A 16180-nucleotide genomic window follows, 5' to 3' on the forward strand; every position below is an offset into this window, starting at 1 on the left:
ACGTCTAAATGCTATTGCTATATGCAAATCTTTGGATGTTGCACTCAGAAGACAGCACAAAGACATCTATCTATTCACTCTTTACCTTCTGCACTGTGACCAGACTTCATTCATCCTTCATCTTAGCAGTAGCTCTTACTCCACCGTTATCATTTTTAACACTGTTAAACCAGTGGTGGGATTCAAAAGTTCCCACCACCGGTTCTGTGGGCATGGTTTGGTGAGCATGGCTGCAGGGGTGGAATTGTGCGACGTGCGCGATCAGGCATGCGTGCATGCGCCAAAGTGTGCTTTATGCATGCGTTGAAACAGTAAAAATTAAACTACTGCGCCTCTCAGATGTTTAGCACAGCAATCCGCTCTACCACGCCAAACAGCAGACAGGTTAAAAAGGACCTAGGAACAGGAGCAGGCAGGTGGACCCAACTGCAGAGCATCGGAGCGAAGAGCATCAGCGCTACTGGTATGCCAGAACTGGGCCGAACTGGTAGAATATCACCACTGTGTTAGACATTTTTGTGATTTACCAAAATGGCATTCCTCCAAGAAGAAAATGCCATTCCTTACCTTGTCTTTATTTTCAGAGCCAGAGGCTTCAAGTTTGGTTCGGATCACGAAAGGGGTGGACAGTCTCAGCAAGACACGTTCAAACACGGCTGCAATCTTTGGAGAAACAATTTCAAAGCAGTCCTGGAACTTCAACGTCTTATGAACCTCGCACTTCAGCTGCTTCCTTAGTCCTTCACCCAGCTGCAGTACTAACATGCTGGGATCAAACATCAGATGGAAAGGAAAAGCACGGCAGAAGGTGTTAATGCTTATCCTCAGATCTGAGGGGGACTGAGATGTCCCCAGAGGAAGCGCTTTTGTGATCTTTGCATTTTCACGCTCTTTGATAATAAAAGTGAGACAGCTGCAGTTGCCTGGGTTTAGGTCCTCAGAACATAGTTTATCGTTTACAATCTGTTCCACTTCGACATCCAGTTGGTAGATCTTCCTTGCTGCTGCCTTCACCATGCCCATCATGGCAAACCCAACGATCTGATGGGGATGGAAGCAGTGAAGCATAAGGTTGCCTTCAGGGAGCTCTTTGCATAGGAAAGAAGGGGATTCTGAAGTGACCTGCCTCCCAAACGAAGTCCTTATGTGCTCCAGCAAAGCATCAAAGCCATTAAAAAAATCTTGCAAGGTGCCACCCACAGCTCGAAGGACTCTCTCATTCTCACTGAAGCAGATATTGAAGAATTCAGCCCCGAACTTCTCTTGTAGCTCCTCAAACTTTAAGCCTAGAAGAGACATACGTCAGTATGAAATCACAGTGGCAATGATCCTAGGAGAGGCAAAAGTTTGGGAAGAGGCAACAATCTGGATCGACCTTTGGGAGGAGAGTCTAGCTCAGGGGTGTAAAACTCTATTTCATTGAGGGTCACATCAGGGTTGTGCTTGACCTTGGGGGGCTGGGGTAGGCGTGGCCAGGTGGATGTGTCCAGCTTGACGTCACTCATGTTGGGGGAACCTTGTGGTGGCACAAGTGCTCTGCCAGAGAAAACAGGCTCCCAAGCTCCGTTTTCAGCTGCGACAGCCTCCTGCAATCCCCTGCCAGTGAAAACAGAGTGGGCCTCCCAAGCCAGACCTCCACTGTTTCCAGGGAGGCCCCACAGGCCAGATCTAAACACCCCACAGACTGAATCCAGCCCTGGGCCTTGAGTTTGACACCCCTGGTCTAGCTATATAGAATTTTATCAACGTATGGGACATTCAAAATGAAGTATTAGAGGACCTGTAGGCCCCAAACAGCTACAGTTAGATAGCACCAGCTTTATTCACAGAATGAATAAAATGGGATAAGCAAGCAGTTATTGTGAGAGATGGCTTTTGAAGTGGGAAATAGCAAAAAAAAGTGTGAATATCAATCACATACAGCATCTTCAAAAGGTCTTATCTCTGATATATTCAATGACAGGAAGCAGAAATAAACACTGAGGCAAAAACAAAAATTACAAATTAATTATTAACATAATGAATAAAGCTAGCATTAGTTGAATTTGGTCATTGCAGATTAGAGTCCTTAGAGGTAATGGTACTGGAAAACACACAATCCCAAATGCATAGTTCTCTGGATGTTCAAAATTGGAAATGTAGACATTTTTCTCACCATCAAAATAAATGCTAAAAAGCATACAGCATTGATTTCCTGTGTACAAGTATTGCAATAAAAACATTTTAGTGCATGATTTAGACTATGGCTGAATAGTCTAAATTGCACTGTTATTAATATTAACATCACATTAACAGAGCAATCTAGTGTATGTCCACAGAATTTATATTGGCCACTACATGAAATTAAACCATAGTTAACAATATTAAACTTTATGGGGTCAGTTCCTGAATTACAAACTACCCTTTGCAAATAAAAAGTTTTATATGTGTACCAGGCCAGTGGTAATAGCATAATGTTTATTAATTTTCTATTTAACATACTAAATAGCTTCTTTTAAACTGTATTTCAAAACCTACGTACAGACTGTACCGTCCCATAGTAAGCATTAGTAAGATAAAAGATTCAGAAATTTATAAAGTTTACCAGCGTTCTCAGGGAGAGTGTGAGTGTATGTGTCTATGTATGTGTTTTCTGGAAGAAAACTAATCTTCTAATCTTTTTTTCCAGCAAAATTTGGAATTATTCACCCATATGCACAGATTTACAACAGGGATTGTGCAACTCCTGAGGCTAGATAAACTAAGTTGATCACTGAAATATTCAATTTCCCTTGCAATATTACTGGAGGGAAAAAGCTTATTTGATCAAAACTTTACTCACTTAAAATGCAAATTCAGGAGGTAAATAAGCTCCTAGGATATTTCCAAACAGTGAGAATTTCCTTGGACAGCTTTTGAAACAATATGAAGTATACAAAGTACAAAGCAATTTATTTGTTGTTGTTCTAGTGACTTGTAGATATCTAGGAAAGTATGACCTGAACAATCTAGAGAACTTAAATCAAGACTTTCAAAAGTATTAGCATTTGTGAAGCTCTGGTGGCATTGATTTTATTGTCATAAAAGAATCATTCATCATTCATTTGGCAATTTATATGGAAGCAAGTCTGAAGGAAACATCGCTCATACTAATACAGAAAATCTAAGGCAGAACAATAAGCCATTTGAGAGAAAAAGGGATTATAGGAAGAGGTTCAGTTACTATGAAAGAGAAACACACAGGACTTAAGAGAGCATGATAGGTTGTTCTTCCATCTTAAGATGGAAGACAAAAGAGAAATACCTGCTATAAGGATTGAAAGGTGACAAAAGTCTGGTTTTTTTAAAAAAGATTTTCTTTTCTACATGATCTTTGAGTATTTAGAGCAGGGGTGTCAAACTTGCAGCCCGCAGGTCAGATGCATCACATTGGCCACGCCCACCCCCGTTTTAGCAAAGGAGGAAAATGTCATGGTACAACACATGATGACAATGTGACAACACGAGTTTGACACCCCTGATTTAGAACAATTGCACACTCTCAGTTAGGTTAGGATGAAGATCAGTTTACTACCACTGATAGCTAGAAGAATCATCTTAATAGGACAGTAACCCTATTAAGCTACCTTACCTTTGCTGGAACACATTCAGCAAAGTTTTTACCGCCTCCTTTACACATTTCACTCTCAACAGCTATCATCATGTTGAGGCTTCTCTGACAATTAAAAAAGAATCTACCTTTTTTACAAACTCAAAATGAATGTTCATTTCCTGAATTCTAGGATGATGAAGAACTGGTTACGGAATTCTACTGATTTAAGAGTTGAATCAGATACCCTCCCAGTCAACTGTGAGAGAGATAGGTCAAAAATGTGACTGATAAATAAATAAACAAACTTTTCTTAAGTCTAATATCTTTTCATATCATTTAGCTTCTAATTATCTTGAGATATTTTCTATCACTAAGCATAGTGATAGAAATGCCCAGAACTAAGCATAGTATCTAAAACAGATCTAAGATTTCAGAATCTTTAGAAACTATACTTTTATTAATATAAGCCTAAAATTTCATATACTTCACTTTTTGTGTAGGCATGTCATACCACAAGTTATTAGTTTATTGGTTTGTATGTTTATTAATTTTTATTACATTTATATGCCACCCATCTAATTTTGAATGGATTGTGGGTAGCATATAGCAAATTCATGTTCTGTTTGTCATTATTTATCAATCCAGAATCCGTTTCATCAGTGCTATTCACTTGTGAGTCATCTGGAAATTTATTAAATATTTCTCTCTACCTCCTCATGAAAGTAATCATTAAAATGAAGAGTACCAAGCACACAATTGATAATCTTTAACTTTCTTTGAAGAGGACTTGTTGAGAATTAAGTACAATCTCTGAGTCAGTAATGTAGTCACTTAATTGCAATAGCATCCAACCAAAATTTATACAGCCTGCACATCAGAATTCCTATCCTTAAATTGCTTAATTTGAACAGAAACAACCTTCTGCTTAGCTACACAGATCCAAGTAAAAGTCAAAGGTCTGCAGAATAGGCCACTGTAAGTAAATGAAGTGAAATTTAAAACTGTTCTATACTAACAAAGGGGCTATAGAGAATAATAATATAGTACCAAGAATATTTGCTGTACGCTGGAGAATTCCTGAGACATCTTCAGTTTCATCATTGCCAGAATGGTCTGCATAGGAGCATCGGTTGGAAATATTATGGAAATTCTTTTCAGCATCCCTGTAACTAGAAAGAAACATACAGTTAGTGGTGTATGGTAGCATAACGAAGACATCTGAAAGCACCTAAGTGAAACAACTAAACCAGTGGTAGGATTCATTTTTTTTTTTTACTACCAGTTCTGTGGGAGTGGCTTGGTAGACGTGGCAGGGGAAGGATACTGTAAAATCTCCAGTCAAAGGTGGTATTTGCTGATTCTCTGAACTACTCAAAATTTCCACTACCGGTTTTCCAGAACTAGTCAGAACCTGCTGAATACCACCTCTGGACTAATTTGAAATGACCACTCTTTCTGAAAAAGAATGCTCGTTCTTTTTGAAAACATATAATCTAATACAGAGTTTTTCAACCTTGGCAGCTTTAAGATGTGTGAACATCAAACTCCTAGAATTCTGAGTGCTGAACTCCACATATCTTCAGGCTTCAAAGGCTGAGAAAGACTGGTCTAATACTTCCATCTTTTTTATGGAAATGAACCAGCAATCAGATGCAACAAGCAACAAAGCGGAATCTGCAGATCCATGTTTGTCCACAGATGTGTAACGTAATCTCTCCTTCCTAAAACAGAAAAACTTTGTAGTTTCCAAGCACTTGTTTGCAGGTTATCTAACAGGGAAGCTTACAACCTACATTGATATTCTGAAGAAAATAAAGAAGGAGAAACCAAACCAAACAGGGAATAAACACACATAAATCAACTTAACCCTTGAGGTCTAGGAATGTGAACTTCAAAAAACGAATGGATCCTTTGCTGCAAGTTTCTACTCCTTTTCTTCCCTATCCGTTCTATACTTGCCATCAAACTATGAGCAAGTTTGCAAAGGTGATTCCCTAAGCAGCAGCTTCTTCTACTATTCTAGCCTTAGGTACTGTACTGACGTGTCTGAATTGTTAACTAAGGAGAGTTGATAAGATAGCTTGACTAAAATGCCCGCAAGGATAAGTACCTAAAACTTGGGAAACCTCAGAAGCCTGTACTGAATTTTAATGCATGTTTCCAACAGAACCAGAAGAGAATGTCAAAGGATCAAGGGCACTTGCATAATTGGAAACAACAAGTATTATTTGCTTAATCAATATAGCTCCATTGCTTAATCAATATAGCTCTGGCAGGTGTCTCATCCATACAACATTGCAGTGAGAGCCAGCAGTAGCTGTTGGATCCAATTCTACCATTAAGCTGTGGAATAATCACCTCCAACAGCAGACCTTTGACAATGTTTCCAAACAAGAATTTATTGTTATTGTGAGTATACTGCAGTAGATGGTGGTCGGTACTCTGGAATTTTCTGTCTCGTGTGGCAAAGTAACTTGGCGAGCTCTGAGCATTATGCCTCTTCAGTTGGGGAGTGAAATGGTAACAAATAATAGGCAGTCAATGCAGATTAGGGAAAACAAAAATAGACACAACACAATGGTGCCAATTAATTTTATGAAGCAGCTGTTGCTTGATCTATTATAAATTGAAGCTGCCTGTTACTTAGTTGAATCTAAATATTGGTATGATTGATCAATCTTTTATGGCTTTGCCTGAAAGTTGATCAGTGAGTTTCTATTGCAAAGGGGATTTGAACCTAGGTGTTCCCAGTCATACTCTAACACATTAACTACCAAACCATGCTGGCTAGACTACCACGCTATGCTTGTAAAACAAAAGGAAGACACAACTCAGAAAATTCATAAGTACATCAAAGGCTTCCAGGGTACAAGATTCAAAGTTTCAATTCTTATATTTCTAATTAATGAAAGGTTAGGTAGCAGGCCAGTAATGAAAAGACACATGCTGAAAAATTGTTTTCAGACACAATATATAAATATTGGACACATTTAGCCATTTACCTGGTGCCTTATCAGGCAACTCTTTATAGTATTCAGTAGCCTACATCTATCTATTGTCCTATAGATATGTTGGAAATAATAGCCCCAAGCACTGTGGCCAAGTGTTAAAAATGTGGGAAATATAATCCAAAATAGACAGGAAAAGGAAAGCTGCAGCACACTGGCTTAAAAATAACTTTTATATTTATTTTATTTATCCGACTTATATAACCACTCATCTCAAATCACTCTTGTATATGCATATGATCATAAAAATCATATAAACCAGATTACAGATACAATACAATCTCTTTCTTTCTCTTTGGAGCAGGTAAGAAAATTATAATCCATAGATATTAAGATAACCAGGAAACAGGGCCCTCAGTCCACTTATTTTAACTATTTTATTATTATTATTATTATTATTATTATTATTATTATTATTATTATTATTATTATCATTTGTATGGAGCACGGTAGGTTAGGATGCTGGGTTGGAGGTTAGCAAGTCTGTGTTTGAGACCTGAGTGCTGCTGCATGGTGGGATAAACTCCCCTCATTTGCTCCAGCTCCTTGATGGGGACCTAAAAGGAGCCTACATGGGCATCCCCCAGGCAACAGTGATATTACAAGTTAATCCTTCAACCCAGAAGTGCCTTAAACAGTGTCTACAACACTAATGGAAGAGGGGGTCACTTGTCTGCCATCTATTTTGCCAGCTCACATTAACACAGCTTCACTAACATCTCTTGACAATAAAATATTCATAAATGTGGTCACTTAACATCTAAAACCATAAAACTGTCACCTCCAGGAAAAGTATCAGTCAGTTAAACCTATCCTCCAATGTTCAATAAAAGAGGATGGTTTTTTTACCTGCTTCTAGAGCAGCAAGAAGAAGGATGGTGTCCGCATTTTTAAAAACACAGAAAATAATTGGATTCTATAACAGAATTCCAAAGAATTAAAATTCTAAGGATGAGAAAAAAAAATCTATGTACTGATGACTTTACGGCATTATGGGATGGGAAGATACTATTTAAGGAGATTGTCTGAAAAAATTAAGGACTTTAAGCTTTATAAGCCAGTACTTCAATTTGCATCCAAAAACCTGCTACTAGCTCCTGCAAGATGATTGTGATTCTGTTGAATTAGGACAGATCTGTCAACAATTGGGCATTTGTGTTTTTAGGTGAGCTATGATTTCTGGATAGACTTTGAAGGCTGTCATAAATAAAGCACAGTCAAACCACCCAAAACCATGCATCTGTGACTTTGCCAAGACTCTGGTTGCAAAAATGGCAACATCTAGCATACCAGCTGAAGGCGCTCTCTCTCTCTCTCCCTCTTTCTCTCTCTCTCTCTCTCTCTTATCTACAATTGCTTTTCCAATAAAAGCTGTAAGTCCAATAAGAGGGAAAAAACCTTCTAGGAGAATGCAACCTTACTAAGAAATAACAAAAATAGAATTTTGTTGTATCTAAGCACTCTCTAGACAGCAGTTATTCCACCTGGAGAAGATTTAACCTGAATCTGACGGACCTTCCTCCAATCCTTCACATTTGGATCATGATACTACAATCCAATGGTACTAGATGCTCTCCAGTCCTGTTAAATGTGCTGCAGTCTTGCTAGAAGTGTTCCACTCCTGCTAGAGACTGCTACCCTTCCCTTGCAGCTTATCTACAAAACAACTAATTGGGTCTCAATCCTAGATTTAAGCCTGAAACTCAACTGCAAGGATTCCAACTAATCTGCATCTTCCAAGTTCTTCTATAAATGAACCCCAACCACTTTCTCAACAATCCTCTTGCAGATTAGAAGGTTAGAGACCAGGTGGAAGTTTGTAGAACCTCCAAATGGAGGATTTCTTCAGAGGAAGCACGTATCCTTCAAGACTGTCAGTGCAACTTCCTCCCCCTAAAGAAGCATTCCAAATTTCTTGAATCCAAATATCTGTTCCCTCCTGGGAATTGAAATAAATCAGAGAAGTCAACATCAACTTCTGCTGCTTGTCACAAACTATCCTGTCCACCTCTTCAGACTCCACAAACTCAAAGAATGCTGTATGATATCACAGGACACTGTTACAATGATCTCTGTGGTAGAGATGTGAGATATAATAATAGAGATTTCTAAGATGATCCAACTTCTTGCCAATTTATTACTGAACTTGGATATTGTTAAAGGAGCAATTGGTATTTGCATTTAATTAAAGCAGGGTTCTCCAAAATGGTTAATATTGATCACTATGACTCAACGAGACTCTCCACGGGTCACGATTGTTGTTATTGCTATTCACAGCAGTATTAGTTAAAGTAGTATTTATAAAATTGCTTTCATGTAAAAGATATTTGAATAATCTGAAACTTCATTAAGGAATCAATGAGCTGAAAAGTTTGGGGAGTCTGCTTTAAATGGATACTTTAACATAAGATATCCATTGAATGAGTTGTAATTATTGAATATATTACTGCAACTTCCTTGATTGTTCATTTATTGAAAAATCCTGGCAAGTTACTGTAAAAAGAAGTTGATAGAGCAGGTGATAATTTTCTCTAAACTAGATTGTAAATAGGTTCTAGGAAAGATAATTTTCTTCAAAGCTTACTTTAATGTGAATATTATTTCCTCCTATTGCTTGTGGCCTGGAACAAGAAAGTGACATGTATGTGACATTCTGCTTCCTTCGTTTTTTTGCTAGCCACTGCTGTCCAACAAGTCCAGTAAGATTGAAAGGAAAAATTCAAACAATATATGAAATCCAACCCACAAAAGAATTTAGAAGTTAAAGGGCATTCCATGAGCCTCCCTGAAATATTTTGAACCTAAGTGCTACAAATCTGATGGCATGACTTCTTAGTGCATAGTTCTCTGCATACAAAAGAACAATAAAGGAGCACAAAATAGAACAAAAAAAAGACGGGGCATGTTGGCATTAAGTTGGCAATTTAAGTCTTCTTAAATTTTTGCATCAAGATGTTTTATTTCATTAAGCAAAAGATCACGTATAATAATTGTTTATCGTAGTCTACATGCTTAGTTGGGGATATTTTCACTATTTCCTTAGAAAATTATAAAAGAGAGAATAGAAAAAGAGAAAAACAATTCTATTTGGGATCAAAGAAAGGTATTATCAAAATTGTTACTGAAGTATGTATCAATGGTACATTAAAATGCTCTTCCTGCATCCTATTGAAATAAATAAAATCTACATAAACAAATATTGTTTGGGCACCAACAGCTTTTAATGAAAGCACGTGTGGCATCTTATGACATCATGACTGTGTTTGTATCACAAACTTTGGTTCCTGAATTAATCCATTTTGGGTATGCAAATGGTTTAAACCATAAACTGACTCAATTAGATGAATAAAAAAAAACTCAACAAGGTTATCCCCAGCCAAGCTTGACAAATTGTGCAATAGTCAGCAGATTCTTAAGCACATTATATGAACACAGCTCATTTATACCTTTCTCCAATCTGAAGTTTTTAAAAATTGAATTGCCAGAATTCGTACTCCAAATTCAATTTTAAGGGCACCTGGTTGGCAAACCTACCATAAGGCAATATCTTGGCAATCAGCAATTAGTTTTTTATTGCCACCCACTCACCAATCTATCTTTACACTCCTTTTGGAGTTTTGAAGAAATTGGTTTTACTTACCCAATAACTTGATGCTCATAATGTTGGAGTGTCCTCTGGAGAGTCTGCCTTATGGTCTGTGGCTATAGAATAAACAAAGAAATAATAATAAAAATGTTATCGGCAGTTTGTCAGTCAGCCTAGCTCTCAGCAGGGCTCCCGAACAGAGGTGACTACTGATATTATTGCTTAATCTAATGTATATTTTTCCAATTACATATTCTTTTCCTCCCCTTGCACATCTGCTGTGCCTCCTCCAGAGAAATGTGAAGAAAGCTGCCCAGAAGTAGCAAGCTGTTTTTGTTCAACAAACACATCAATATTTCAAGACTCTTCCTGATATTTTAGTCCTCTGTTAAATCAGCAGTAGTTTCTTTAGCATCCGTGTAACCCAATACAAAAAGCTGCAAAAAGAAAACATGATGTGTACAGAATCGCATGCTAGTCACTTGGGGCCGAGCTTATACATCTCACCCCACATTTGCTTCCAACTAATCTCTGAGGGCTGAAAGTTTCTTCAGCATTATTTGTGGTGACATTATACTAGTTTTTCTATTATTTTTACAATGGTGGAAGATTGCCCTCTTCTTACTATCAAAATCAGTAATTTCCCACATTTCAGCTCACAAGGAGGCAAGCTGGAAGTGACAGTGAGACTCAACTCAAAGATTTCCTGCCAGTCTCCATTTGAATTGTTTTGCCATTTGAATTGTTTTTCAAAGATTATTTTGTTTAAAGCATAACTGAAACAAGATCTGGTGTGCTAAAAGACTGTACAGATCATGGTTGTCCCTGTGCTGTCGCAGCCAGTCTATGGGAATTGGATAGTTACTTAGGAATTATGAGCTGTCCCCTTAAAGGAATGCATCATGGTAAATGTAGTTAAAAGTATCCTGGGAAATGTAGTTCATGTCATGTGGCCACATCTGTAATCCTGATTGGTCACTAAATTGACCCTCGAAGGGTTGGGAGAGGTTTTCCTCACTTTTGCCTGAACTCTCTAACTCATGGCAGCTTCTTTCTATTGCTACGAGATGGGTTAGGAGATAACCATCTTTTACTCCAAGGCAGATATACAAAGGATTGGTCATTAAAGAAGAACTTTGTCACAAACATAACTTATGAGGATACCTGATGAACCAATAAATGTAATTTGTTATGGACATCTTGTTGAGTTATCTATCTGCATCTCTACAGCTTCAAATCCACCTCTGTGCATAAGGCAGAAAAGTAAAAGACGAAGTCCTGAAACCTATCAATATAAAGGATGTTAATTTGGGTTTGTGATAAAGCAAAGTAATATTGAAGCCAGGAGTGAATATGCAATGTTAATTTAAACCTGCATTTCCCATCGTCTCTCTCTGTGAGCATCGGAACTCTTTACATGCTGTGGAGGGGCTGGAATTCCCCACATGCTAGTAACAAAGAGAATTTTCTAACCGCAGAATTGAAAACCAGTAACCCAACCACCCCCCTCTTCTTTGCTCAATTTGTCTTCCTGCTATCTCAAAGACTCCATTTGCATAACAAGGAGAGTCAGATATCTCCCAGCTCTCAAAGGAAAACCAAACCTCTGTCTTCAAATGCAGTGAGAGACTCTGAGAAATCATGCCTGTATGTTTGTTGGTAAAACAAAGCTGATCTTCCTCTGCTCCTCTGGCAAAGCAATAAAGAGGCCATGGTTACAAAAATTCCTCCAGCCAGAGCCGTCTCCACAGCAATGGGCACATGCCTTCCCCCTGCAGAGAGACACCTAATCTAGCAATGATTTAAACAAAGTCAGCATTTGTCTTTTGCTATCCTTTTGCTATTAAAGGAATTTTCCTTTAACAAAATAAGTAGCAATCTAAAGCAACCACAGTGCAGCATCGTATTCACCTTTCCTTCCAGCATTTTCAATTGCCATTCAACTGCTAGACTCTACCAAAAAAAAACCTTATATGATTTCTTTTACCAAGTCTCTCAAGATTGACCAGAGTGTTTATCCATTGATCACCCCTTTTTGCAACTCTTGTGGACAATTTAATCAATTTAATTCAAATGTTCCAAGATTAACTGCAACCTAACAGATTCAAGTAAAGCAGCCTACATCCCCATCTGGTGGTCAAGAAGAAATTTACAGTGAAGTTAAAGAATTACCATTATTTTTTCCTTTTTTCAAGAGTGGGCAAGGAAGTCCCCCCCTCTTTTTCTCTTCAGGCCACTGCTACATCTGGGGCTCAAAGAAAAATCTCCCTGAGTTTTCCAATACCTGTTTGCATTGATAATCTCTTTTTTGAAACCATTGTGGACAATTTAATCAATTTAATTCAAATGTCCCAAGAATAACTGAGCCTAACATGGGCATAGCAACAGCGTCTTCCTGACTCTCTGCTGCCACCTTGTGAAGCAAGTGATAATTATTTCTGCCTTTCGTCCTCAAGTCTTCAGACTACACTATGCATATTTCTGCGTTCAGCCCTCTAGTTTTCAGACTTCGTGACGCAACCTCTAGTGGGCCCTTGTGTTGCAAGCTCACAACACACCCTAGAAGCAGCCATATTATGTGCTGTGCTAGCATCGCCCAGACTCTGCAGTGCCACCTTTGTGCTCAAGTATTAAATCCAGCAGCAATTCAGCTTTCTGCTACCTGCTTGCAGCGCCCCCTAGTACAAAAAAAGGGAATTGCATGGAAAACCACTAAAATTTTCCAAATTTCTCCCTTTGCCAATTTGAAGCATGGCAACTTCCTCAGCCATGACAGATGTCTCTGATGTACCAGAAGACCTGATTCCTCCACCCACCCTTGTTGTAAACGTGGAGCCTGATTCCTGTAACCCAGTTTTAAATGTCCAACTCGCTGGAGAAGCCGTGATACCTCAGAAGGCCTATGACCTCAGACAGCATAGGAAGTTTACCTCACCCACAGTGACACGCTTCAGAGAGGATTGGGAAAGGCAGTATCGCCATCATGCAGCCGCATAGATGGAGCTGGTCAAGATCTGTGACACCCCCAAAAGCAAGTTGCCCCTCAAGAGCCTCTTCCTAATGCAGAAGGAGTTAAAGGAGCACCTCTCACGGTGGAGAGACAGTGAAAATAAGCTTAAATACATACAGTCGAACCTGGAAGACCCAGAGTTCCAGGAACACATTCATTCCTTTAAGGAGGTAAATAAAGAACGCAAAGACAGCATTTGGGAAGGCAGAAACTCCCTCCAGGCCATGCTCCTCGTTGCACTATAGAAGGAGCAAATATCCAGGGAGAAGTCCACATCCGACCTAGTCTTCAATCACAAGCAGCTTCTTCCCACCATTCTAAGAAAGCCTCCTCCCTCCATCCCAAATCAGCTAGATCACAGGCAGGTTCCAGTGTCTCACACCAATTCTCTGCTGCCGGCTCTCACCATCCTTCCAGAGCATCCTCCCATCTAAGGCCTCCAAAGCAGCAAGTTATGCCAAACGGGCTGCAGAAACTGAAGTAGAAGCTGCGGTAGCAGATGCAGAGCTATGCGCCACAGAGGAGATAACAGGGCAGAAGGCGGCAGTAGTGGCTCAGTAGGCTGAAATAGTGGCTCAAGAAGCAGAAATAGCAGCCAGACAACAGGCAGAAATAGTCAAATCCCACGTCAGACAACAGGCAGAAATGGCCAAAGCACAGGCCAAATTGGAGTTGGCTGAATGGCAAAGACACGCCGCAACAAAGACGGCACGTGCCGTGGCATGGCAGAAGATGGCTGACAACACCTCCCTCCGATTCACCATCGAAGAGTTGGGAGAAGAGAGCCCAGATACACGGGTCAAAGCCTATGTGGACGAGCAGCTCTCGCTACAAAACGAGCAGATGGAACCGCCTCAATTGCCTAGCAGCCTCCCTCAACCAGGGAAGCACAGGGATGAATCTCAACCACAGACTCTACACGTCAGTTTTGCTGACGTACGACCCAAAGTACAAGATTCACTTCCCACCAACAGCAAACCTTCCCCAATTGATGTTGTATGTACTAAGGTCCGATACTCTCTTCCCAGCACCAGCAACCCTACTGCAATGTCTCATACCCTTCTGGCCAAGCAACATAGCCCACCAGTACCTACAACGACTTCTCGACAAGTTGACATGCCATCAACGACAACTGCCACACTCAATCCACAGGCAGCAGCATTCCTGCCACAACCTCAATACCAATCCAGCTGCCAGGCACCACAAGGTAACTGCGCCCAGCCTACACAGCAGCGTGACACTCGACCACCATCCGCAGTATGGGAGAACATCCTCCGTAAGTACTGGGAGGAAGACTGCTTCCCGTCGTTGACTTACAACCCAAACCCACCCTATGAGAATCCAGGGCAAGAACCCCCTACGTCAATACCTCCCCCCAACTCAGAAAATGCTGAAGATTACTGGAGAAACTTGGCTGTACAGAGTGGAAAGCTAAATTTGCATGCCAACGGAGTTCGCAGATTCTCTGACAAGCCAGGCGGCGAGTATCTAGTATGGAAGAAAATTTTCCTGTGCCCTATTCAGGCGGCATGCCTGAACCCTGATGAAATAATCGAACACTTGATAGCATGGCTAGTGCCAGTCTGCCGACATACCGAGGGCACTTTTGGCTTAGGCACTTAGATGACCCGGCCACTGCCCTACAGTTATCATGGAAAAGGCTTGATGAACTGTATGGCGCTTCCGAGAACGTAGAAGCAACACTCTTGGATAGCCTCAACAGTTTTCCTAAAATTCCTATCAACAAGCCTCGTCGAATCATAGACCTCACTAACATACTTGTCCAGCTGAGAATGGCACAACGGGATCCCAACTTACCAGCACTCGCCTGTCTCGATCACGTCGACACACAGAACAAAATTGTTCGAAAACTTCCGCAGGTGCTAATTGAAAAGTGGCTCCAGTTGACTGACATCTTTAGGGCCAAGGGTCGCCACTGCTTTATACTTGAAGAATTTGTGTCCCACTAGGTGACATTGTGCAACACACACTGGGCCCATGGACTCAAAGCTGTCAGTCCTCCTAATGACAGAAGATACAACAGCAACTATATATCGCCCTCAAGCCCTATCCACACTACCAGGGAAAGACCTTTCATGGTTGTCCATAACACCAAGATCGACTCCTCATCCACACACAGTTGGGGAGAGAACTCATCAGATACAACCCAATTTAGATCTCCGAACACAAGGAGAATATAGTTTTGTCCTATGCACAACACTCATCACTTGCTGAATCGCTGCACTGGGTTTGCAGCGAAATCACTGACCCAACGAAAAGAGTTGCTAAAGGAGTACCAATGCTGCTATAGGTGTTGCAAATCCAAACACCCGTCCAAGTACTGCACAGCCAAGATGCAATGCAACTTATGCCATAGTGTCCAGCACCCGACTGCGCTGCATCCAGACTCCGGCCCGCCACTGCAGTTATCTCGTAACCCTCCTTTGGACAAGGAGCCTCAACGTAACACAGAAGCATGCAGGGCTCCTTGGCAGACTGACAAACCGCAACCAAAACCAAGGATGTGTCAACTGCACAGCACTGTGCGCCGATTCACCATGCCCTCATTCGTGTCTTCCCATCTGTTTATCTGTACCCTGAAGGATGTCCTGAAGATGCCGTGAAAATGTACATGCAGATAGACACTCAAAGTACCTGCACCCTGGCCAGACCTGCATTCTTTGATCTCTTTGAGGTGCAACAGAATGAACTTCACTTCACTGTATCAATGTGCCATGGACCAAGAAGCACGGTGGGGAGGAGAGCTACTGGACTCTGCATAGAGTCATGGGATGGAAGTTCCGAGTTCCCACTACTGCCCGTATTTGAATGCGATGGGATGCCGAACTACCGCAGTCAGATCACAACACCTGAGGTCATAAGTACCATGCCTCACCTACAGCACCTGGCTCATCATTTTCCCGCTCTAGATCCTACTCTTGCTGGGAAATAATGCCCCATGCATCTTTCTCTTCTCCGAGTCAGTCAGCGGCCCTGTAAACGGC

General features: G+C 40.6%; 1 protein-coding gene across 1 annotated transcript in view; it reads right to left on the reverse strand.

The window, feature by feature from the left end:
* GUCY1A2 (guanylate cyclase 1 soluble subunit alpha 2) overlaps nt 1-16180 on the reverse strand; it is a 190505-nt gene that overhangs the window by 149937 nt on the left and 24388 nt on the right. Inside the window, exons 2-4 of the mRNA XM_026706919.2 lie at nt 10220-10281; nt 4619-4740; nt 568-1286 (exon numbers count right to left, since the gene is read on the reverse strand). Of these exons, the coding sequence (XP_026562704.1) occupies nt 568-1286; nt 4619-4740; nt 10220-10281 (903 nt within the window). The remainder of the gene's footprint in view (nt 1-567; nt 1287-4618; nt 4741-10219; nt 10282-16180) is intronic.

The sequence above is a fragment of the Pseudonaja textilis genome, chromosome 7 (genome assembly GCF_049901715.1).
Source record: "Pseudonaja textilis isolate UNSWEBS1 chromosome 7, rPseTex1.2, whole genome shotgun sequence".
NCBI classification, from domain to species: domain Eukaryota; kingdom Metazoa; phylum Chordata; class Lepidosauria; order Squamata; family Elapidae; genus Pseudonaja; species Pseudonaja textilis.